The 26,464-nt window shown below is 38.7% G+C and overlaps 1 protein-coding gene across 4 annotated transcripts in view; it reads left to right on the top strand.

Moving 5' to 3' along the window:
• The window catches only part of EFCAB2 (EF-hand calcium binding domain 2), a 151,039-nt gene that overhangs the window by 30,191 nt on the left and 94,384 nt on the right, over window positions 1–26,464 (top strand). For 3 of the 4 annotated variants that reach the window (XM_069069150.1, XM_069069148.1, XM_069069147.1), the window contains exon 2: window positions 9,505–9,558. In XM_069069150.1, the coding sequence (XP_068925251.1) occupies window positions 9,534–9,558 (25 nt within the window). In that variant the 5' untranslated portion in view covers window positions 9,505–9,533. The remainder of the gene's footprint in view (window positions 1–9,504; window positions 9,559–26,464) is intronic. The other variant, XM_069069149.1, reaches the window with a different exon arrangement.

The raw sequence follows: 26,464 nt of genomic DNA, 5'->3' as shown, positions 1-26,464 counted from the left end.
CACCCCCGCTTTTGCTTTCTGTTTCTGTGCTATAAAATAGCAGTGCTGAGAGGGATACATTCAGCCTTGGAGGCAGCCATGTGAGTCAGAGAGGTCTGGAGGTCCTGGGTCCCTTAGTTGGATTTGACTGGTTATGGCAGGAGTGTTCTATAAGTAACTATATACACCCTTCGGGGAAGAGATGATCAGGGATAGGAGGAAGAGCCCTAAGCTCCTGCTCCGGCTTCAAAGATAGAAGATGAGAACTCTGAGACAAAATAGGGCTGCAGTGAAATATAATTATTTAGCAGTCTCACAAACCTTAGGTTTTAAGTCTCAATCTCTCCCCAGAGAGTATCCCCAGAGTAGTTTTAAATTACTATCTCTTGCTTTGAGTTTTTGTTAATGTGAGCTTTTTGTGAGTCTATTTTGAATTTCTTTTGTGTGGAGAAATAAACAGCTGTCCTATAGCCGATTATTAGCCTTCACTGAGTATCCTTCTACTCCTCCTTTTGGTTTAAATTTAAATTAGATTTAATAATTTTAATTATTATGTATACAATTATACATTATAACACATATTAACTAATAATATTAAGATATTAAATTTAATAAAATTTGATAAATTTAAATTAAAACCAAATTTAAGCTTTAGATAATTTTCCTTGGGACTATAAGGTGGAGTTACAAAGAACCAAAGACTTCCTGAAAGATCTTAGACACTCTCTTTAGAGAGCTAGGTTCCCTCTCTTAGGACTGATCTTAGTCCATCCAAATAGCAAAGAATGAAATCACCTGGGAAGGAGGTGATATTATTATTCCATTTTACACATGAGGAAACTCAGGCAATCAGAAGTTAAGTGATTTGCCTTGAGTCTCACAGCTAGTAAATGTCTTAGCTCAGATATGAATTCAGGTCTTCCTTACTCTAGGTTCTATGCTCTCTAAACTGTACAACCTAGCTGCCTGGTTCCAGGGCTGATACTGGAAAAAGAGGGAAGATGAATGTCCTTGCATACCCTGGCCTCAACTTCAACAACCTTGTTCTTTTATTGTCAGGACATGTGCTTTCTTTTTGTTCTTTATATATCTTTTTATGTAAATGCTCATGAGAGTAATATGTTAACTGCACATGTCCTGAGAATTTGGGATTAGTTGTGTTGAGTATTATATACCAATTGAAGACTTTTTATAATGGTCATCTAAAAGCTATACCTGTATACAGACTGATTTACTTGTGGGTGAATGTAGGTAGCACAGAGATAAGGAGAAGCAAGGAAAGGGTCACTACCCCTTTATGGCCCTTTCCACTCTGCTTGGGCCCCAGTGATTTGCATGTAACACGAGAATAATGGAGTCAGGGTGAGAAAAGTCTCTTCAACATAGCTTCTCCAAAGGTCCTTTGTATTTTACTAAGTGGATCTCCTAAAAATGATACCCAGATCAGGGTTATGACAGCAATTAAAAGAATAAAAAAAAACAACAACCATAATTCATATAAATAGATTGAGAGTCCACAAGATAGAGAAGAATCAGTTAAAAAGATATGCTTTAAAAAATGCCTAAAGGCTTCTCTAGCTTGCAGGTTGATAGCACCGCCTGAACAAGGTTACATCACAAAATAGCTAAAGATAGTGCATGGTGTTATCAAGCTTAAGTGCTGGAAGACCCCCTCCCTCTTCTGTGCTACTCAGTAGCTGAAAACCAGCAGATGGTAGCAGAGAATAGCAGCTTCGGTAAGCACTGTAGTGGAGGGAACAGAGGAGACGAGCCTCAGGACTTTACCAGATGAACCGGGTGGCCCTGCAACATTGAAGGTATGAGTTGATCTGGATACATATGTATCCCTAGGTAACACTTATTCCTTGTGTGTGTGCTCTTCCTCTATGGTGGTGTGATAACCTATATTAGTATTCTCCTGCATGTGGGTTGGAGAGATAATATTTGATTTTCCTAAAGGATGTTTGACCAATTGCCCTCCTCCTCTATTTAATAGACTAGTGTCTCTTATAAAGTAGATGCCTATCAACTGGGGAATGGCTAAGCAAATTGTGGTACATGAATGTAAGGGAATATTACTGTGTTGTAAGAAATGATAACTATAAATACAGAGAAACATGGAAAGAACTACATGACCTGATGGCAGACAGCAATAAGCAGAGCCAAGAAAACAATATACAAAATGATTATGAAAATGTAAACAGAAAGGATCACTCAGAGAAAATTCAAAAGTGAATGTTGCAAAATAATTAACAACAGGTATAGCTGGAAAGAAAGATGTGAGGAGATACCCACCCTTTGCAGAGGTGTGAGGTCCACGTATTGTATATACTTTAGATTTTTTTCTATGTATGATCAGTTATGCTGATTTTTCCCCTCTTCTTTAAATCTTAAAAAAATAATATGTGTAAACTGAGCCCCAAAGGCCATTGGTATGGGCCTCTCTTCATTGGTGGAGATAAATTTCATATCTTCATGGGGGAGGGGTAGAGCTGATAAGAGTAAAAGAGGATTCATTTTCTTCTGTTTCTTTGGGCCCTTCTGGCTTTCAGCTTTGAGAGAAAAGATGGACAATGGCAACTACAATTCAAGTTGCTGAAAGGAGAAAAAGACTCTGGGAAAAAGCCTACATGACAGGAGCTGGCAATCTCCATCATGACCCTATACCCCAGTTTGCTACACTATAAACTTCAAGCAATTTCCCCTCTGGGAGATTTGGAACTCTCTGACTTGACCTGAGTTACCTTGATTGAAGTGGGAAAGTTCCTTCACTCTGTAATGTCTAGTATATATATATATATATATATATATATATAAAATCTCCTATATTTAGTTTCTCAGATTTCTGTTTTGCTATGTGTGTTTCATTATGGCCCAGTTATTTGCTGGGAAGAAAGTCAACAAAGCTTGGGTCCTTCTTTTTCCCATTAAGAAATAGTAATCAGGGGCAGCTAGGTGGCACAGTGAATAGAGCTCAGGCCCTGGAATCAGGAGGACCTGAGTCCAAATCAGACCTCAGCCACTTAACACAAAAAACTAGCCGTGTGACCTTGGGCAAGTCAACCCCGACTGCCCTGCCTTCCCTCCAAAAAAATAAAGGAAAAAAAATAGTAATGAGGAGTTTAGCTTGAATCTGAAAACTACATCCTTGTGTCAAACATGTGACTGAAACAGCTTAAAATATAAATGGGAAATATTTAACCAAACAAATAAACAGGTAACATTACATTTCAATATTGTCAGTATGTGGCCTGCAAAGATCTTTATTCAGTGGCCTGTTTCTATTTGAGTTAAAAAAAAATAGTTTATATTTGTCTTTAAAAAAAAATCACCATAGTTTCCCTCTGTATCCCTTCCCTTGCTCCTCTCACTGCCCTAAACTATATATTTAAGAGATCATATAGGTATAATTCCAGCCTAGTACTCCTCTCTTTGAAGAGATTAGAGAGTTTGCCTCTGCCCCCAACCTCTTGCTTCCCTTCCTGGAAGAAAAGATGTCCCATATATTAAAGGGGCCCTGGATGATACATACAAATTCAGATAATTTTCAATTGTTAGTGTATTGCTTAAATGCAAAAAGTTTTAAATCCTAGACTATCTTCCAACATTTGTCCAGTCTGCCTTTGGCCCAATTCTGACATTAATACAAACAAGACATAATTAGAAAGGTGAATATTCTGAAGGAGGAAGAAATATAATGTATTCTGAATCCAACTGCTAAAATAACTTCATATTTTCTGCCCTTGATATTTTAATGTAAATGATGGAATCTGGAAAGGGGAATTAATAGGTCTAGATTGTTAACTCCATGAGGGTAGAGACCATGTCACAACTAATCTTTGAATTTTCCCCACTCAATAACAGCATATTACTCAGCACACAGTGCGGAATAAATGCATGTTAAATGCAACTAAATCGAATTGATTTCACCTGAATTTATTTGAATTTCATGAGTATCTATATCCAAGCCCACTGCAACACTTAGAAGTCATCATCAACATTATTTTTATTACTGTGAAAAACTGTCAACAATAATTCATACTAAATCATGTTCTTCTTATGCTTATAATGATATATCCATATATGAATAAAATACATACCTTTCTTTCTTTTACACAGCTGTAGTCCATGTGGATATTGTAATTCTAGTTGGACTTTTTTTTATCTTTGCATTATTTCATGTAGGTCTTTCCATATTTCTTTAGATTCTTCATTTTTATCATGCATTACTGTAATATAAATGGATATACTACATTCTATTTAGCCAGATTGAGTCAATCTTAGGGCATTTTTGTTGTTCTCAGAGTTTTTATTTTACATGTAATGCAGGATAGGACTTGAAGACTTCAGAGGCCAGCTTAAGCCATTTGGACATCATTCTCAAATGGGGGGGAGGTAATCAATGAAGGTTTGGGAATAGGAGAGTAACATGATAAAAGTAATGTTTAAGGAAAGATTGGCAGTGGTACACAGGATGCATGAGAAGGGCTGGGAAGAACTGGAGTAAAATTTCAATTAAGTAACAACTATGATGTGTGAGGAATTGGATATGTTCTAGCCAAATTCAACTAGGAATTGCTCCTTGAATTTGGCGTTTCCTCATCCATGGACTGATACAAGCCATCTCCCATTCCTAAAATGCACCAACACTGGGAAGGCAGTTTTGTGTTTGGAGAACAGCTGGGAGTTTGTGAAGGGAGTGGCATTAAAAAAGAGTTATAAAGGGAGGTGGGGCCTCCCTTAGGGCCTTGAATGTTAGGCTGAAGAATTTGTTTTTTATTTTAGAAACTCTGAAGATTTTTAGAGCCTCCAAAGATTCCTGAATAAAGGAATGACATGATTCCATCTGTCCCTTATGAAGCTCCTTTTGTAAATAGCTTGGATTCCTATGAAGCAGGAAGTTGGATTGGAGGGGAGGGAAAGAGACAGGAAGCAGAGAGACCAGTTAGGAAGCTATTACAGGGGCGGCTAGGTGGCGCAGTGAGTAAAGCATTGGCCCTGGAGTCAGGAGGACCTGAGTTCGGTTCCAGCCCCAGCCACTTAACACCCACACAAAAAAACTAGGCATGCAACCTTGGGCAAGTTACTTAACCCCAATTGCCCTCCAAAAGGGAAAAAAAAAAAAGGAAGCTATTACAGTAATACAGTGGAGTGATGAGGGCTTGAAATAGGGGAGTAGAAATCTAGGTGTAGCAAAGGTGAAAGAGATGAGAAATGTTGAGGAAGCATAATTAAGATTTTGCAACTGATTTTGATTATAGGATGTGGGGAGAAGAATCAAAGAAAACTCTGAGGTTATGAATCTGAGGAACAGAGAACATAGAAGAGCCCTAAACAGAAATAGGAAGTTGTAAGAAGGAACAGATTTAGCAGGGAAGATGAGCTCTGTTTTTTATATGCCTGAGTCTGAGTTGCCTAATCGACTTCTTAGAAGAGATGCCCAATAGGCAGTTAACAGCAAGGAACTGGAATTCAAGAAAGAGATTACAAGGAGTGAGACCAGCCTGCTGGGTCTTGACAGCTTTTCCACCACCTTTTCTTATAGACTCATAAAATGCTAGGTATCTAGAAGCAAATTTAGAAGTAAGTCATCTAGTCATACCAACTCTTTTACAAATGAGGAAACAAGTTCAACCTGAAGGTGATCAATGAAGGATATAATTTCTGGACTATTTGACTTCAAAATCCACTTCCAGGAATGCTCTTATTGGTTCCAGCTGATTCTGTTTGTCCTGGAAGCCTGGGTTGGGGGGGGGGGGGGGGAGGCAACAAGCATTTCTTAAACATTTACCATGTGCCAGGTACTAGAAATACAAATTTAAACAGAAAGAAAGCCAATCCCCTGTCCTCAAGAAGCTTATATTCTAATGGAGGAAGACAATATATAAAAAGAAACTGAAAAAAGGAATGAGAAGAAGAGATAAAGGTACCAGTTGCAGGGGCACAGTAGAGAAAGTCTAGAGAATCAGCAATATAGCCTGGAGAAGAATAAAGAAGTGGCTAGCCCATGGGTTCTTCTAAAAATGGAGGTACTGGGGGGAACCAGCCAATCAGAAGGAAGGTTGGCATGGGCAGAGTTGATGAGGTACAGGCTCTGGATGCTTCAGCTCTCCTTGACTCTTCCCATATGAGGCATTTGCCTGAAGCCATAAGCCTTTCATTATAGCTAGGCCCAAATCTCAGTTAGTAGCCTTGCTCTCCATTATCCAGCTAGCTCCCCACCCTTGATCCTCCCAAAATAACTATACACCCTTGAACTGGCTTAGCCCACCATTATTTGTCGTCTTCAGGGAGCCTCCAGCAACTTCCCACCCTTAAGCACTCTTCACTGGAGTCTGATCTCTTCTGAATCCTCCTGAAGACCCTCCCCAAACTTCTCCTCTAGACCACCTCTAGATTCCTCCCTTTCAGTATATAAGATCCATCTTGCCTCTATGATGATGCTGGAGAATTTCCTAGCATGGACTCACTCTGTGTCAGATTATTCTGGTCCGATTGTCCAGTGCAAGCATCACAGATACTGAGGCTCCTTGAGAGTCTACCCAATATGTCGAACTTTTAATAAACTTTGCTTTTCTTTGGCTGAGAGAAGACTTGAATCGAATTCATTCAGCAGGACCTGGCGTGTTGATATTTTGGGATCTTGCATACCCCTAAACCTTAAACCTCAACTTCATTTTGTAAAGTCTAGGGCTGGAATGAACTTTTAGGGTGAAGAGGTTTCTAGAATCTGATAAAGAAAATCTGGAATTCATCCTGGAAAGAAGAGATACTATTGATAATTGCTGTTGTCCCAGGATGATGCTACTTGAATTGTTTAGGAAGATTTTCCCTAGAGCAAGTCTATATTTGCCTATATGCAACTTTTAATTATTACTCTTGCCTTCTAGGGTAGAACTAGTCTAGTCTTCAAGTAGAACTAGTCTAATTCCTTTTTTACAAGACAGTAAAAAATAATTCAAGATGGTTATATCCCAGAGAGATCTCTCTTCTCCAGAAGAAACATCTCCAGTTCCATCATCCTCATAGTTTGCCAGGGAATGTGCTTTATAAACTTTAAGCCACAATATTAGGTATGGGCTTATAGCTGCTGTCTAATGGTCCTTGAAGCTCTATATTTATTCAGAATCTGCTAGGTAAGAAGCTTGGAAACCATTTGGGGAGAATTAAAAACAAACATAAGACTTAGTTCCTGCCTTCTGGAAACTTACATTCTAATAGTAAGGCCTAACAACGAGAGACAATTAGGGGAACAATTGTGTGTTTACTATACCAAAGATACTGATTTAGAAGTTCAGTAACAGACCCTAGGAGAAATCAGTGTGGGCTGGAGTATTTTAAATATAAACAAGAGCTTCTTCAAAAGTAAAATCTCAAACTATCAAGCATTAAAACTTTTCAAGGAAGAAAGTTTGCAAAGAATCAGAAACTAAAAATTAACTCTACTTTTGCTTTATCAACATTCATGTAATTATTTTAAAATAATTATGAATATTTAAGAACACCACTTCATATGCAGAAACTGAAAGCAAAAGGTTCCTTATAACACAAAAATATAACATCCTTATAACACAAAAATCCGACAACTTTGGTTCCAGCCCAGAGCTTCTAATTCAGCCACAAAAAATTCTCTGGTGGTTGCTGTAGGATTAGTAACAGGGAGTGCGGTGGGTTGTAGCCTTTATGGTAATTTGCCCCCCAAACCTCAAATGTGGTGTACACAATGTGAAATTTTTACAACTTTATTCCTTTTTAAGTACATTTGTAAAACTGGCATCTAGGACAGGAAGAATTTCTCCAGAGCAAGGGAGAACTTATATCCTTGGTTGCTTTTGTTACTGCTAAATTGGGTTTCGGTCTTTAATCTGGTTGATTTTAACAATGGAGAATCTCTGTAGGATAGTACTTATAGTAAATATTATCAATAAGTATTAAGCCTAGGAACAAAACTGAGTTTTTCAACTACTCTGAATCTATATCGGGAGTGTGTGATGGGGAACATTCATTATTGGATTTAATTTAAAAACAGGTGCAAATAATTTAATTTAAAAAAACAAACAGGTGTAGTTTGACACGTAAAACTTAACTGCACCATCTTTAATCAGTCAAGTAAAAAAAATATCCGAATTTAAGTTTTTGAGAACACAATGCAGTTTTAATACTTAAAAAAAATTACCTGCCTCCAACATGAGATGAGTAGTTTCAGGTTCAATTACAAATTGGCCCAGTGAGGTCTGGGCCTGCAGACATTTACTGTTGTGCAGAAATCTTTCCAAGAAAAATAAAACTATTTCAATAAGGAAAAATGTAGCAAACTTGTTTTACTGAGTGACCTCTGCATCGTGCATAAAGGGGCCACCATTTAGCATTAACAATAGGATCAGGATATTGTCAGTTTATTTTTCACCTAAGATTGTTAAAAAAAAAATCAAATTTGTTGAACATAGTATTTTAAATATCCTCTTAAAAAAAAACGTTGCATACTGAGCTTTGGAACCACATCTCACGATTAAAACTCCTTTAAGTCGCAAATGTCGGCTTAAAAAAAAAGCTGCTTGAAGCTTTCCCAACAACTTGAGAACGCGAAAGAGAATTAAAAAAACCCAAACGTTTCGACGTATGTAATTCTGTGTATTGCAATATGGGCGAGTTGTTGCTATGAGAACCCTATGTTTTGCCTCCTGGCTGGTATCTGACGCTGCAGCCTAGACAACACCGCTGGCAGGGTTTTAGCTAGAGCCTGGCATCTGACTACAGCCAGCACTCCTCAGCTTCAGGAACATTAGCCTAATGGCCGATTTCCTCCCCTTCCCAGCTCAGTGGTCCTTTGAAGTCACCGCGCCACCCAGCCAGGGCCGTTACTGCTGCGCCCTCCCGGGAAGAGAGCTTGGGTGGGGAAGGATGGTTGCAGGGAGGGCCCACAGAAGGGTAGAAAGAGAGGGCCGGCTGCCGAGCCTTCTGGCGGCCGCTGCTTCCCCAGGGCCGGGGCTGGACAGTGCGGGAGGGGCCGCTCCCGCGCACACCCCACGTGGGCTGCTCGCCTCAGGGAGGTGGGGGAGGGGCGGCCCCAGGCTCGATCATGGCCGGGCACCGACGACTGCGCCTCCAGCCTCCCCCCCCTTTAAAAAAAATCTTGCAATAAAAACGCAGCCATTCCTGGGGAGCACGAGGGAGGGAGGAAACGAGCGGGAGAAGTTGGGGGGAAGGTCACCCTGTGGAGGGCGGGAAGGGAGAGCTTTGGCGGCAATTATCTAACAATACCCCAGGGTTCTGGGGATCTAGGGCGGAGCCCACGTTTTTATTGCAGGGGCGCTGAGTTTCAATGCAGGGGTCTTTTGCGCGGGGATTGCCCTCTTCTTTGACTCCCCCTTCTCCCCATTCTTCTACGGCTAGGAGGACGTGCCTTTGGAAGCCACAAGGGCTGCGGCAGCGCCAGGCCTGGTGTTTCTCTCCATTCCCATCCCTTCCCTTCCCCTTCAGATCCAGGCGGTTCTTTTTTCCCGCCGCCGCCCAGCGCCACCTGGCATCTCCAGGGCGACCGGGCCGGCAACAAGATGGCGGACGATAAAGACAGCGGAGGTAGGAAACCGCCTATGGAAGGGAAGGACCCGGCCAGGCTTGCTGAGCGTACCCTGAGGCCTAGAAGGAAGCATCCCTAGGGGATCCTCCTTTCTATTCCCCTTTGTACATGCCACCCGCTGAGGGTAATGGGCGCCGGGGATCCGTGGGGGGGTAGGGAAGGCGGTGACCTTGGCCCCGCCCAGCGCGGGAGTAGGGAGGGAGGATACCTCGGCTCTCCTCCTTTTTCTCAGCCTCCCTCCTCCCTTCTCTTATCTCCCCTCCCCCCAGCCCAGGCGCGGTGCCAGAGTGCGACGCCTCGGCGCCTCCCGCCGCCCCCTCCTCCTCTTCCGGGAAACTAGCGAGCTCCCACAGCCCAGGGACAAAAAGATGGTGTCCCGGTGGTAGTATTACGGTCGGAGATCGCTGCGTCCGCCCACTAGGCCCCGCGGTCCTGGCCGCGGCCCGGCGGGGTTCCTCCTGGATCCTCTTTCCATCTCCCATCGCCCCCATGCGGCCGCGCCAGGCCTCCCTCCTTGTCTCTCTGACGACCGTTTGGCGGCACCATCTTGCTTCCCTGCGGAGGAAGGCGGAAGGCGAGGGCGGGAGGATAGGAGGCTGCGGCAATTCCCTCCCCCTCCTGCGCCATGAAGCGCCTGTTCGGCCGCGCCTCGCCCATTCCCCGGGTTGGCAGTGGAAAGAAAGAACCTGGCCGGAGACGGTCGTTTATTTATTTATTTCGAGGGGGAGAGAAAAAACACCCACATACCCTCCTCTTTCCTGAGGTCAAGATCAAGGAAGCACGTTGGGGAAGCCTAGCCAGGAGGTGGGGCCGCCCTTCCGAGAGGCTGCTCTTCCTCCGCACTCCTTGCAAGCAGGCCCGAGGATGCTTGCGCGCCTCGGGCCCAGCAGGCCCGCCTCCCCCTCCTCTTCCCCTCCCCCTGGCCAGTCCGCGCTGTGCTCGCTGCGTGCGGCCCCATCTTCAGACGCGTGCACGCAGACATGTTCGCTTCTCGGCCTGGAGGCTTCCCCACACAATAAAAAGAAAGGCCCTAGTCTGAGGCACTCCTGGGAAAAGGCCGGTCAGATGGCTGCGGGCCGGGGGCGGGAGGGGACCCCTACAGAGCCTGTAGTGCCCTGCGGGGCCACGAAAGGGCCCGCGTGCAAAGCCCCGAAATAGACAAACACCGGTTTCACCGAACGTTAAAAAGCCACAAAAACCGCCTTAAGACCCAGCTCTTGGGAAAAAGCTTACCCGGATTTTTAGCCAAAATCCCACCAGTATTCACCCTCACCCCCTTAATTCTAGTGCAATAGCTTGATTATTTCCAGTTTATTTTGTCAATAGTTTGTTTTTACATCATTGTTTGCGTGTTGTCTACTCAATTAAACTGAGCTCCTTGGGAGCAGGAACTGTTTTTTGCCTTTGTTTTTTATCCCAAAGGCTTAGACTCGATCCCTGGCAATATAGTAGGCACTTAATAAATTCTTGTGGAGTATTTAAAACTTATTAGGTTATTAAACCATTCCACCTTGTATATTTTAAATATGACGGTAGTCGTATTGACACAAATAATTTGCACTGATTTCCCATTTAGATTGTAAGCTTCTTCAGAGCAGGGAGTGGTTTTTTTTTTTTTTTTGGCCGATTTTTGTATCCCCAGACTCTTAAGAGAATACTTGCTTGTTTGAAAGTTAGTATTTAGATTACTAAGCCACTAGTACATTTTGAATGTTACTGTCGTTCTGTTGAGGTTGATAATTTGCATTCTCAAAAATCCCAGCAAAGCAACTGGAAAACAATATTTATTCTTAATCTGCTTGTTATCAACATTTGTGAACCTGAGGTGGGCTGTGGAAAGAGCCAAGAAACTAGGAAAACTGAGCTTGAGTCAATCACTTAACTCCCTCAAGTCTCAATATTTTTGCATCCGTAAAAGGATAGTGGTCTATATAGCCTGTAAGGCCCCTTCCAGCTCCGAATTTCTGCTGTGCCACAGAAAGCCAATCAGAGAAATAACTGATTTATCCATTTTAACAATAATAATATTTGGAATTGGAATAGGCACTGACCTCAAGGAGTTTACATTCTTTTTTTAACACTAAAATTTTTAATTTTTTTTAGCATTCACTTTCATAAGATTTTGAGTTACAGTTTTTTCCTCCCTCCCACTGTTCCCTGCTCCCCAAGATGGCATGCAGTCCGATATAGGCTATACACATGTACATTCACATTAAACATATGTTCCACATTAGTCAAATAAGAATCAGAAAAAAGGGAAAAAACATGAGAAAGAAAAAAATAGTATGTGCTTTAATCTGCATTCAGAATCCACATTTCTTTCTGTGGATGTGGATAGCAGGAGCTTACATTCTTAATGAAATTTACGAATGTTACTATGCTACCTTTCCTAAAATAAGTGACATTAACCTTCAGTGATGCTATTTAGAAAGTACAGTACTACAATGTATACATACCAAGAAGTGACTCATTTTTTATATTAATTTTTTAACTATATCAGGAAACTGGGATGTAGAATTTGAGAAATTGAAGGGGATTTACAGTCAGTATGTTTCAATGGAAAGAAAACAGAATGTGGAATCAAAACCCTGGGTTTGAATGTCATCTCCATCATTTATGTCACAAGTCCCTTAACCTTTCTAAGTCTCAATTCCATTATCTGTAAAATGAGAATAATGATAATACCACTTCATACCTCCCTTTGTTTTTGTGAGGAAAACACTTTAAAACTGTAAAACACTATAAAATCATGAGCTATTATTTTCATTAGTCTAATCCCTTTTCTTTATAAATAAGGAATCTGGCTATAAAGGTTAAATGAGTTTCCCTAGGTCTTACAGTTAGGTGGCAGTGAAGCAGGAAATAGAACCTGGTTTGGTTACTTTATTTAGCAACGCTAATAGAAGTAGATACTTTGGAAGACATTGGGAAGAGATTTGTCGGCAACTGAACAGGTTAATCATGGATATTTGTGAGCTATTTTTGTTAGTAAGAGAACACTCCAAGAAACAGACGTTTAACTTTGAAACAGAGAGGACTTGAGAAGTCATTTAAACCTCCCTTATTTTAAAGAACAGTGGGAAGTAGAAAGGATGCTGAATGTGTAATCAGAAGACCTGGATTCATCTCCTGACTTTGTCATTTACTGCATACTGTGCGACCTTTCATAAGACAGTAGACTTCTCTGGTCCTCAGTTTTGGTCTGAACAAGGTCAGGTATCTGATGGCTTTAATTCTATTATATGAAGTGATTTTTTTCCCAGAGTAGAAAGAAGACCAGACTGGGAGTCAGTATCTTTGGCTTCTAGGCCTAGCCATTAATTAGCAGGCTTTAGGGGAGTTATGTAATCTCTCTTAGCTTCATCTCTAAAAGGAGGGGTTTGGACTAGACATCAAAGATCAGTTCTATCTCTTAAGATGTGATTTTCCCATTCCAAACATCTCTTGATTTTTTGTCCAGCGATCTTTCTGTTTTGTGACATGGCCTGCCATTTAATTAAAAAACAAACACAAAAACACCAGGATATATAATAAATATATAGTATGCATAAAAATTTTCATCTTAAAATAAATGAGGCAGGTGACCTATAGGAAGCCAGGTGGTGCAGTGGGTAAAGCACTGGGCCTGGAGTCATGCATTCAGATCCAGCCACAAACACTGTGACCTGTCTGCCTCAGTTTCCTCAACTATAAAATGGGGCTTGTTGTGAGGATAAAAGGAGATAATATTTGTAAAGCACTTAGTACACTGCCAGGCATATAACAACCACTTAATAATGCTTATTGCAGAGGTGGGGTTTGGGGGGAGGGAGAGGATTTGCAGAAAGAAATATCCAAAGGAATTCTACAAACTCCTGTGTTCCTCATTGGCTTATCCTAAGATCAGTGCATTTGAAAAAGATTGCAGCTTCCTTTGTCTGCCTTATAAAATTCCACAGCCTTAAGCCAAGTATAATAGAAATAGATTTAAAAATTAGAAGACCTGGATTCACATACTGGCTTTGTACCTTACCTGTGTGACCAAGGGCAAATCATTTAACCTCTCTGGGTCTCAGATTCTTTATTTGTAAAATGAGGGGGGTTGGGCCAGATGACCTGTTAGATCACATCTGAGCTCTAAATTTGTGATGTGGGCCATCAAGAACCAGTCAGCTGCCAGAACTATGTTGGTTTCCAAGAGAAAATTCTTTCCCCACACCATTCAAAACAAAGATTCAGGAATGGCCATGAGGTAGAGAGATCCAGTGGGTTTTGTACCTTTTTTGTATGAGTGAAAGTGGCCATTTAATCAGTTCAAACAGTCAGTAAACCTCTGCTAAAACTTCCAAACCTGACTTGGACAAAACTTAATAACCATCAACAAAAACAACCAAACATATAAAATAAACTAAGATCATACATTTAGTTGTAAATATAAAATGACTTTTTAGAAGAAAAATTACGGAGACAGCAGGTATTTCCTAGGAACCCATCTGTCTCACTAGTCCTTTCTCCCTCCTTATCTTCCTTTAAGATTATATTTCTGTGAAGCCTTTTCTGATCTCTACAGACTCTAGTACTTTCCCTTAAGTTTTTGCCTTAGGAATACAAGCAGTGGAAATTATAAAGAGACATTACCTTTATTGTTAGAAAATAGTTCTTAACAATTAGAACTATTATATGTTTTTTTTCTTTCTGGAGGCCAATTGGGGTTAAGTGACTTGCCCAAGGTCACATGGCTAGTTTTTTGGTGTTAATTATCTGAGGCTGAATCCGAACCCAGGTGCTCCTGACTCCAGGGCCGGTGCTCTATTCACTTCACTATCTAGCCACCCCCAACAATTAGAACTATTTTAAAATGGAATGGACTTCCTCAAGAGGTAGGAGGTCCTCAGCTACCTGCTATTGGATGTCTTCAGGATGTTCCAGGATGACTTACTGCTTGTCAGATTTCTTATATCGGGATTCCTTCAGGTATGGGTTCCACTAGATGGTCACTCAGATGACCCAGCCCTAAATTCCATTTTGCATGCTCCCCCAGCAGATTACAAGTTCTTTAAAGGGCAGGAACCATTTTTGCTCTTGTCTTTCCATCCTTAGCATCTGGCAGAGGGCTTTGCCTGTGATAGGCACATAATAATGTTTGATGAATTTTTAGCCTAAGCACTTGGCAGCACAATCTTATCATTCACAAGTAGGGAAATTGGAGCAAAAGAGAAAAAAATTGGAGGAAGAAGCCTGATAACGTAACTTTAGCCTTTGCTGAGGCTGTCTGTCAAAATTTGCTTGTGATTTTGTAGGCCTTAGAGAATGGCTTGAGATGCCTAGAAGAGATTTGACCTTGATTACACAGCTAGGACAAGTCAGAGGCAAAATAGGAACTTGAGTCTTATAACACTCTCCTTTGCCATGTTCCCTCAGAGTTAAGTATTAGTGAGCTACTCAGATTGAGATGTCCAGCAGGCAGTTAGAAATTTGGGACTATATTAGTCCATTGTTCTGTAAACCCAAGAACATGAACTACTTGGGGGATAGACTCCTTATTTAAAAAAGAAAAAATGCTGGGAAAATTAGAAAGCAGTTTGATTAAAAAAAAGTTTAGATGAAGATCTTAAACTAAAATTAGTTCCAAGTGGAAGTTAATATAAAAGATTATATCATTAAAATATTACAGGAGTTGGGAAGGAGATACCTTTTACAACTATTAATTGAGGGAGAATTCTTAACCAAACAAGGGAGAGAGGTGATCATAAAAGATAAAATACACCTTGTGATTATAGAAAATTTAAAAGCTTTTGTATGAACATAATCAGTCCAACTAGGATTAGAAGAGAAACTGTCAATGGAGAATAATTTTTTGCATTAAATGTCTTTGATAAAAGCCTGATATCTAAGGTATATAGGCAATTAACACAAATATATCTAAGACCAGGTACCATTTACCAATATGAAGTGGCTAAAGGATAAGAGCAATCACAACTTGTGTAAAGATATGTCTTCAGGCTGGTCCTAGTTATTCACTCTATTGCAATTTGCTAATGGAATGTTAGAAGTGGGATAGATAATTTTTGCTAGTTTTAGCAGTCTCCTTTTCATATTTTTAATAAAGTTTATACGGAAGTTTTCCTTTTTTTTTTTTTTAACCAAAAACCTATTAGTTACACCTTTTTAGAGTTTTTATCTTTCTTGTTTTAGTGCCTCATAAAATATCATTTAGGGAGGGGCTATTTTTTAAAAAATTCTTAACTTAAAACGCCAAAAAAGAGAACATATATACACACAGCTAAACACAAAAAGATTGTATATGCAACTATGAATATTCATGTTATATTGCATCCTTGAAGTATAGAAGTTAGATGTGTTATTTTCAAAACTATTCTTGTTTATGTTTCCTTTTGTTCTCTTCTGTGCATTAAAAAAAAACAAACAATGGCTTTCTTTTTGGAGTATTATTATTACTAAACTCTGCTTTCCCCTGAACTCTTATTTTAAAAACTAAAGGATATTCCTTAATTGATAAATGGTGAAAGGATATGAACAGGCAGTTTTCAGAGGAAGAAATTAAAGCTATCTATAGTTATATAAAAAGATGCTCCAAATCTCTATTGATTAGAGAAATGCAAATCAAAACAACTCTTAGGTACTACCTCACATCTATCAGATTGGCTAACATGACAAAACAAGAAAATGATAAAAGTTGGAGAAGATGTCGGAAAGTTGGAACACTAATTCATTGTTGGTAGAGTTGTGAATGGATCCATCCATTCTGGAGAGCAATTGGCTTCCCACATGAAACTATGCCCAAAGGGCTATAAAAATGTGCATACCCTTTGACTCAGCAATATCACTTCCAGGGCTGTGGATCACAAAAATTGGGAAAAGGACCCACATGTACAAAAATATTTATAGCAACTCTTTTTGTGGTGGCCAAGAACTGGAAATTGAGGGGATGCCCATCAGTTGGGGAATGACTGAACAAGTTGTGGGGTATGAATGTAATGGAATACTGTTGTGCTATAAGAAATGATGAGCAGGGGTGGCCAGGTAGCACAGCGAGTAAGAGCACTGGCTCCAGTGTTGGGATGACCTGGATCAAATCCGGGCTCAGATACTCAGCACCACACCCAGAAATAACTGACCGTGTAACCTTGAGCAAGTTACTTAACCCCGATTGCATTATAAATAAAAAAATAAAAAAAAAAAAAAGAAATGATGAGCAGGCACACTTCAGAAAAACCTAGAAAGACTTACATAAACTGATGCTGAGTGAAGTGAGCAGAACCAGGCAGGAGAACACTGTACACAGTAACACCCACAGTGGGCAGCGTCTGACTTTGATAGACTTAGCTCTTCTCAGCAATGCAAGGACCTAAAACAACTTTACAAGACTCATGATAGAAAATGCAGTCCGCATCCAGAGAAAGAAATGAAGTCTGAATGCAGATCAAAGCATACTATTTGCTCTTTTTTTGTTTTGTTTTGTTTTTTTCTTTCTCATGGTTCCTCCTATTCGTTCTAATTCTTCTATACAACATGACTAATATGAAAATATGTTTAATAAGACTATATGTAGAGCCTATATTGGATTGCATATGGGGACTTTGTTTTGCTTGTAACTATTCTCTTCCTCTTAACTTTCCCTTTCTGTTTGCTTATATTCCTTTTGAAATTGATATATTTCAACATCTCTCTTTATGTGTATGTATTTGTGTAACTGTCCTTTGTCCATTTCAGATGAGGTTCATCTGATACTGGTTCTCCCCATTCCATCCTCCATATTTATATATACTTCTCACAAACCTCAATTAGGAAAAATGGCAAATACCACCCCATTTTCCCTTCTTTCTTCATTAGTGTATTTCTTTTAACTTTTTATTTCCCCTCTTAGAACCACAACAAAAGAACCAGCCCATCCCCAGTTCCTCTGTTTTTCTAAATGAAATCCCTCAATACTTTTGAAGACATTAAGATCCTGAAGGAAAACTTGATCATTTTTCTCATATTTGAATGTTAGCATTATATCATCATATAGTTGCTTCCAGTTATTCAAATAATTTTATCTTTTTAGGTTTTTCTTATGTATTTCAAAACTATTCCTCATCTCTGGTCTTTACATTAGAAAAATTTGACAGGCTACTTTTCCATTAAAGATCCATTTTCCTCCTTTATGGTTATACTCTGCAGAATAAGTTATTCTTGGATGTAAGCCTATATGTTTTGCCTTTTAGAGTATTGTATTTCAGAATCTCCTCTAGTTGATTATAGAAGCTGCCTGATCTCATGTAATCCTGACTGTAGGGTACTTGAAGTGGGTATTTACAGTAATTTTTCTTTGATATGGAAACTGGATTTTGTCTACGACCTTCTTGGACCTTTAAACTTCTCGGTTTTTTTCAAAGCACATGGACTCTTTTTCCCAGTTCCAAATTCCAAATTCTCTTCTTTCTTTTATCTCCCTCTCCCATTGAGAAGGCAAGAAAAACAAAACCCATTATACATGCATACATATATATATATATAAAATATATGTTTTTTTTTTTAGAAGGCCAACAGTGAATTCTGTCTTTGCTTTGTCCTCCGGTTCTAAGAGATATGGGCAATTTTCATTTATGATTTCTTTAAATATATAGAGTCCAGGATTAAAAAAAAAATCATGGTTTCCTATGAGTCTGATGAGTCTTAAATTATTTATCCTTGACCTTGTTTTCCAAGTCAGTTTTTTAGATATCAGATAATATTACATACTTAATTTTTCAGACTTTCTACATTCTATTTTTTTTCTCTCATGAAGTAATTAATTTCTCTTTGTTTTATTTCAGTTTTCAAGGGAGTACATTTAGTGGTCAAGGTTTACTGCTTTCCCTTCTAAATCATTTTTTCCTTCCAATTTCTTCTGGAATTTTGATTTCATTAAAAAAGTTTTTTATTTTTTTTCCCTAGGTATTCATGCAGTCTTTGTGGAAAATCGGTTTGGTTTTTTTTTTTTTTTTTGAGGAAGTCAGGGCTAGGAAAAAAAACAAAAAAAAAAATCAATTTTTTCCCCTGTAAGTCTTTGCCTAAAGTTGTTATGCAGTTACTTTCACCTTCTAAGAAGGATTTTGGAGTATCTCTAGAGCTACAGTAAATTTTTTATGCTGGCCCATGTCTTTTTTGCTTTACTCATTTTTATAGGTTTAGTTTCTGAACTGGGACTTTGTGCCAGGGCCAGTCTCTACCTCCTTTGCTGACCTTTGTAGGTAGGCCCGACTTGGTCTTGGCCTGAAACACCTGGGTTCATGTTCTGTTTCCCAAGGTTAGGTCTCCCCCGAATCTTTGGATTCAGAGCCCTGAATCTTCTCTTGTGTCACAGAACAGAGTGCTAGGGACTTCAGAACTCCTCAGTCTGGGGGGTGGAGGGCAATCAATGCCATGCTTAATTGTTGCTGCTGCTTCTGGTGGCATCCAAGGAGCTCAGTGTGGATTTCAGATCACACTGGGGCTTTCTTAGGGGATCCTGTACTTTTGTTGCCTCCAAATACACTGCTTAGGAGGCTAGAGTCATGGCCTGTCTGTGGTCTAGCTGGGAGGCTATAGGTTTGTTTGTTTCCCCTGAAGCTGGTTTTACTAGAAGCTCCCTTTCTTAGTGCCCATGAGCTTCTAGAGTAGTTCTTGGGTGTAAAAAGTCACTTCCTGGAGCTTCACATTAGATTTTTTAATCATCATTTAGGCTGGTGAGAATTTTAGGCTTTTGCTGGAGTAGGCAGCCAGTTTTGGAGGGAATCTATCTTAGGTATTGACTTCATTGTTTAGAGAGAAGATATTTATCTCTTGACAACCCTCAGCTTTGGACAAATGTAATTATAACTCATTTGGACAAATATCAACAAATCAAATGGATGCTTTCTTTTTATACCTTTAAGATTTAGTAATTATAGATTGTCAGTTTATAATTTATGTTCTTTGACGTTTTGCTTGGTAAGAATTTTTAAATCATCTCATTATTTGTGCCTCCTGCTATGTTGTAAGCTTTAGTAAGACAAAGAAATTCTCTGGGTGTATTGCATTTAAGAAAAAGCAGAATTGGGGCAGCTAGGTGATTCAGTGAGTAGAGTGCTGGCCCTAGAGTCAGGAGGACTGAGTTCGGTAACACAATAATACAACAGCCAGAATTCCAGTTCTGGTATAGAAACATTTGATGAATAAAGTTAGCACTGTACAATCCATCTGACAACATGAAATTTATTTGAATCAAATGTAAACTCTTATATTTTCTTTGGTTAAAAAAAAAAACAAAAAACACTGCACAGGTAAATGGTAGGAGAGACATGGCTAGGTAGTAGTTTGTGTAAAGAAAAAAAGTAGAGATTTGAGGCTTTGTACAAACTCACTATGAACTGAAAACAAGGTGGTTGTCAAAAAAGCTAATGCAGTCTTAAACTACAGTAGTAGAATTATGTTGTTTATATTGGGGGAGGTATTCGTATTTTATGCTGTTCAGCATCCAGATGGAAGAGATATTTTGGAGAACCTGGGTGCCACACTTTCAAGAAGGACATTGATAAACCGGAGCAAAGTCAGGGAAGGGTGACCAGCATGGTGAACCAGAAATCATGTCAAATGAACATTGGTGGAAGGAGTGAGTGATGTTCAATGTAAGGAAGACAATGCTTAGAGAACACATGATAGCTATCTTAAATATTTGGAGGGTTGCCTCATATAAAAGATATTTTAAGTCATAGAACTTTAGAGCTGCAAGGGCCTAGTTTCTCATTTAAAAAAAAAAGAGCAACCTGAAGCCCAGAAAGGTTAAACGATCTGCCTGAAGTCACAGAGCTATTCAGATTTGGCTTATTCTGTTTAATTCCAGAAAGGACAGGACTAAGGAGTATAAATTTCAGGAATGTATTGTGATTTAATATAAGAAGTTTCAATCAGTAAGAACTTCTGAAGATGGAATTATCTATTTTATTAGGTAGTTAGTTCCTTGTCACTGGAAATGTTTAAGCAGAGCTATGTGACCACTATGGGGGTTGTTTATGGAGCATATTCATCCATGAGGTAAAAAGATGCATCAAGTTATTTTTTTTCCACTTAATATTTTTAAAATTTGGAATTCAAACACTACCACCAACAAAAAAGAGTAGTTATATAAACAAGCAGGACACAAACAAGGATTACATTTGAAGCCATAAATCTTTGTTTCATACCGTTTGTTTTAAAAAAAAAATTTTTTTATTAACTTTTTTCCTGTTTGCTTGTGCTTCCTTCTGTCCTCTTCTGTGTGGTTAGAAAAGTTTTGTTTATCCTTTTTTATATCACATATATCCTGTATTTGTCATATGTCTTTAGATTTAGTTAAATTCAACTTAAAATACATTTAGTTTTAGTAGTAAAGGCATATCTAATTTAGCACAAAAGAGTCACTGAATTTTAGACCTGGAAGGGAATTTAAGGTGGTATCAATCTAGTTAAACCCTTGATTTTTACCAAGAATCTGAAACCTGAAGCTGCTAAAGGACTTGCCCAAGATCACCCAACAAATTAGTAGTAGAATTTGTGCTAGGAGGAGCCTGGTCTTCTTGTTTCTAGTCCACTGAATGTCTTCATGAAATGGGTGTATTTTGTAATAAAGTTCTGTTTTAAAGAAACTTGTGGCAGCTCTATAAAGTGAATAATCATCTTCTGATTTATCAATCTTAAATTTTCATTTTTGCTTATCAAACTGAAGAATAAAACTATCTACCATTAAAATCTTACTCCGGTGTTATATTAATTAGAATGTTCTGGGAAGAGGATTTTACATGTTCCCCCAATAGAGAACTTGACTCTTTTTCCTATAACTGATGCAGAGGCTGACCAAAAAGTGATAACCTATATTTATAGAGTACTTGAAGGTTTGTAAAGAGCTTTACAAACATTGCCTCATTTCAGGCTCCTAAGAACTTTGCCAGGTGGGTGCTATTATTATCCTAATTTTATAGATGAGAAAAATGATTGAGACAGAGGTTAAGTGACTGGCCAAAGCTCGTAAGTGTCTAGGATGAATTTTAAGAAAGGTCTTCTTGAGAATACTGAAAAAGTTGGGTTAGTGGAGAGCTACTGCTTATTATTATTCCTACAGATTTTGGGGAAGGAGGAGAAGAGAGGAGGGAAAGGAAGTGAGAGTGTGTTATAGCATTGGGTACCATAATAATGGTGTTTTACATGTAATGAAACAAAGGGAAACATTAATAAGAAGTAATTTTAGTTAACTAGAAACTTCATCAGTCCTATGAATTTGTGTATATACTCCCTCCAGTGATGTAAATATAACTGCTTACAATAGTAGATTTTCTTTCTGAGTTGTTTTGGTTGAAAAATTATAACCCTGCAATAACCTAAAGAGGAGTACCTATGAACTCAAATGGACTGTTCCTTATACAATAGTTTAGCCACCAGGCTTGTATTTGAAGTATTTCCATTTTAGTTGATCAAGCCAGAGCTTGTCCTCAGTTAATAGCCTTAGAGAATGAAGAGTTAGCTCCATACCACTATGAGGGATCAGAGGAAGACTTTAGAGGGGAACTTTACATGCCTGATAATATTATATAACTTATATTGGTATAATACTTGGTTGTTTTCAGAGTGCCTTCATACATACAAACTATCTCATTTGATTCTCAACAACTTTGTGAATTTGTTCTCAAATGGGTCTATTTTTTCCACTAACAATGCAGAATTCCTTTCATCTGTGCCTACCTATCCTGTACAGCCCTTATTCACAGAGAATCTCTTCACTATGCTGATGGCTCTCCTTAATTTATTTCTTCCAGTTTTTTTTTTTAAGCATTTGGGGTTAAGTAACTTGCTCAAGGTTACATGGCCAGTTATTTTGTGTGGGTGCCAAGTATCTGAGGCCAGAACCAATCCCAGGTCTCCCGATGCTGGGGCCGGTGCTCTTACTCACTGCGCCACCTGGCCGACCCTATTTCTTCCAATTTCAAAGGTACTAGAGAAAAGACTCAGGCCTGGATGACAGTCATCCTTCTCTTTTGCCACATGACCAGCCCATCTTCATGACATCCTTGATTCCTGTTTTTCTTTAGAATTCCATGTTGGATATATTGTTGCAGCCTGCCCCCACCTGTCACAGGCCTTTCCCTTAACCTCTGTGTGAAAACTTTGGAAGCAGTGGGAGTTTCATACCTCCTGCCTTAGAGCAATACCACTGAAATGTTAGCATTGAAGAGTTGGGTCTTTGCTTCAATAGGATTTTGTAGGAATGGATTTGTCACCCTCATTTTGCAGCTGGAGAATAAGACCTATAGAGGTGTTGACCTTTATGATTTGCCCATGGTCACATAGGTAGTTGGTGGCAGAACCAGGACTCAGACCCACAACTTATACTTTCAAGTCTAGTGCATTTCCTAACTAGAATCCATTCGAGTGATTATGGAGAACTTCAGGGGGTTTTGAAATTATGATTAGTACCTGGGCATTCCTTCTCCAGATCTAGCTACTACTCTCTTTCATACCAATCTAATACCTTTCTAATAATCAAAGATAGTTAACACACAAAATGACTCTGGGTGATTTTGAATCGTTATAGCTATAATGCATGGGTTCCCATCCAGTAATTTTAGGTTTCAAGAAGAAACATTTGGGGAAATTAAGGGATCTAGTGCTTAAAATTCTTAGAAATAAAAAGAATAAGTTTGTAAACTTATTTTGGCCAACTCATTTTGAAAGAAGGAATGCAGGAACAATGTGTCTCTGTGAAAGGCTAGTTAGAAAAGAAGATAAATTGAAAAATAGATTGTGGAGGACCAAGAAAATGCTTCTTGGGAAAACATTAATGCAGAGAAATCTGTGTGGGTATTATAAATGACAGTTATACAGAAAAATTTACATTTCATTAGTGTGAATTTTGGATTGCCTTTTTGTATTGGATCAGATTTTATATGGAGATAATAATTGCTCTTTTTTACTTAGCTCTCATGATAACACACCTAAAATTATATGTTCATTTACTGTCACTTTACTACTAGGGAATTGTCAACAAAATGAAGGAAATTTGAAGGATTAAAAATTAGGTGCCAATAAGAAGCTGTACATAATTCAGCTATACAGCTATCAAGTATGAATGTCTTAGAGAAACATCTTGATAGTCTATAAATATTTAAAGAGTGAAAATATGAGCAAGTATTTAGAAAATAGAAACTTGAATATCAGAAAGCCTTAATGGTGACATATACTAATCTCCTAAGAGAGCTTTATGATTTTCAACATAAAAATTAAAATTGTGGGGCAGCTTGGTGGCGCAGTGAAAAGCACTGCCCCTGGAGTCAGGAGGACCTGAGTTCAAATCCATCCTCAGACACTTAACACTTACTAGTTGTGTGACCTTGGGCAAGTCACTTAACCCCAATTGCCCTGCCCTCCCCCCTCCAAAAAAGACAAAAAAAAAATTAAATTGTTCAAAGCACTAAGAAATGCACCATAAAGAACTAGATTGTATAAGACCTTCAGGGATATGTTGCTCACCTCCCTTCTCAGTACTGATGTATAAAATTCCAGTTCACATAACATATTAACTTAATATCACTGAGACCTGGTAAATTTTCTAGCCAAAACTTAATATTCAACAGTGAAATATTTTAAGGCTCTTTGATAAGACATGAACCACGTCTGTGTAATGCCCCCAGATTCAATAAATTCTATCCCAAAATGTCATACATAGACAGATGATGAAATGAGCTCTTTTCATTTTTGAGGCAGTGGTTTAGGTCTTGTGTAAATGTAGCCTTGGTACTTTTTATGTTTGATGGTTTTCACAATAAGACTTGACTGAGAATTTTTTTGTTTTTTTGCTTTTTGGAGGGCAATTGGGGTTAAATGACTTGCCCAAGGTCACAAGGCTAGTTTTTGTGTTAAGTGTCTGAGGCTGGATTTGAACTCAGGTACTCCTGACTTCAGGGCTGGTGCTCTTTTCATTGTGCAACCTAGCCACCCCTTGACTGAGAATTCTCAAGAATTTTTAGTAAAGATTAGTCAGGTTTTCAATTGCTTTTCAAATTTTTTTTTTTACTTTTCAGTTTTTAGCTAGTAGTACCATAGCATATATCTTTGTACAATAACATTATTTGTACTATCAATTAATTAACCTTGAGGGCATTTCTATATGCCTTTTGTTATATACTCTCAACAGTTCCCATTGTAAGTCATCCCTTGAGACCTATTAGTATATCTTAACTTCTTCAGGTGGGGTTTTAAGTGGTTGGTTAAATGCTTCAAAGATGTACACAGACTTCTGGTCATTAAAGAACAGTGAGATGGTGTAAATCTAATAATAGGAATGTTTATTATTTCACTTTTTGTCAAAGCCTACTTTCATTCTCAGATAATTCATCTTCCTCATTGATAATGGTATCCTTGACATCTATACTTTTGTCATCTTTTTTAAGGTCACATTAGGAAAATTATTCAATTTTCCTTTCCAAAATTTGACTATAATATAGTGTTATATGTATTACTATCTACCAAGGCACTATACTATCTTGCATCTTTGCATTTCCATGACCAAAAAAATGAACAAATATGATTTATAAATTATAAGAGATCTTAGAGTTCATCTAGTTCAATATGTTCTTTTAAAACAATCTTTTTTTCTTTTTTTTTGGTCTTTATTAATTTGTTTACTTTTAGTTTATAAGATTCATTACCACAATTCCTTGAATTTCAAATTTTCTCTCCCTTCCCCCCCCCCCCCCCCCCCCCCCATGGCGGCATACAATCAAGTATAGTATCGGCAAACTTTCACATTAGGCATTAGTCAGGTTATAAAGAAGGATTGTAACAGATAGAATGAACAATGGGAAAGAGGAAACAAAACCAAACGAAAAAGGGCAGGTAGTTTGCTTCAGTCTGGGTTCAATCTCAGTTCTTTCTCTGGATGTAAACATCTCTCTCCATCATGAGTCTTTTGGGGTTGACTTACGACTCTGGATTGCTGAGAAGAGTCCAGTTTACCAAAGTTGGTTGTCAACAGTACATTGTGTCTGTAATTGTGTACAAATTCCTCCTGGCTCTACTCTTCTCACTCAGCATCAGTTCGTAATAGCCTTTCCAGGTAAATATGAAGTCCATCGCTCCTCATTTCTTATCGCACAATAGTATTCCATAATAATGCATATACCACAACTTGTTCAGCCATTCCCCAATTGATGGGCACCCCCTTAATTTCCAATTCTTTGCTACCACAAAAAGAGCTGCTATAAATATTTTTGTACATATGGGTCTTTTTCCTACTTCTATGATCTCTTTGGGATACAACCCTAGAAGTGGTATTGCCAGGTCAAAGGGTATGAAATTATTTATAGCCCTTTGGGCATAATTCCAGATTGCTTTCCAGAATGGTTGGATCAGTTCACAACTCCACCAGCAATGCATTAGTGTTCCAATTTGTCCATATCCTCTCCAGCATTTGTCATTTTCCTGTTTTGTCATCTTAGCCAATCTGACTGGTGAGATGTGGTACCTCAGAGTTGTTTTGATTTGCATTTTTCTAAACAATAGTGATTTAGAGCATTTTTCATATGCTTATAAATATCTTTAATTTCTTCCTCTGTAAACTGCCTGTTCATATCCTTTGACCATTTATCAATTGGGGAATGACTTGTATTCTTATAGATTTGACTCAATTCTCTGTATATTTTAGAAATGAGTCCTTTATCAGTGACATAGATTGTAAAAATTCTTTCTCAATTTTCCACTTCCCTCTTAATCCTGGTTACATTGGCTTTGTTTAGACAGAAGCTTTTCAATTTAATGTAATCAAAATTATCCATATTGCAATTTATAATGCCTTTGGTCATAAAGTCTTCCCCTCTCCACAAATCTGACAGGTAAACTATTCCTTGCTTTCCCAGATTGCTTAAAGTATCAGCCTTTATACCTAGATCATGTATC

This window comes from Petaurus breviceps, unplaced genomic scaffold (genome assembly GCF_028583685.1).
Source record: "Petaurus breviceps papuanus isolate PSGF00001 unplaced genomic scaffold, PetGlider_PUasm1.0 90778, whole genome shotgun sequence".
Taxonomy (NCBI): Eukaryota; Metazoa; Chordata; class Mammalia; order Diprotodontia; family Petauridae; genus Petaurus; species Petaurus breviceps.
Note: the sequence above shows the minus strand (reverse complement) of the source record. Positions and strands in the feature narration are given on the sequence as shown.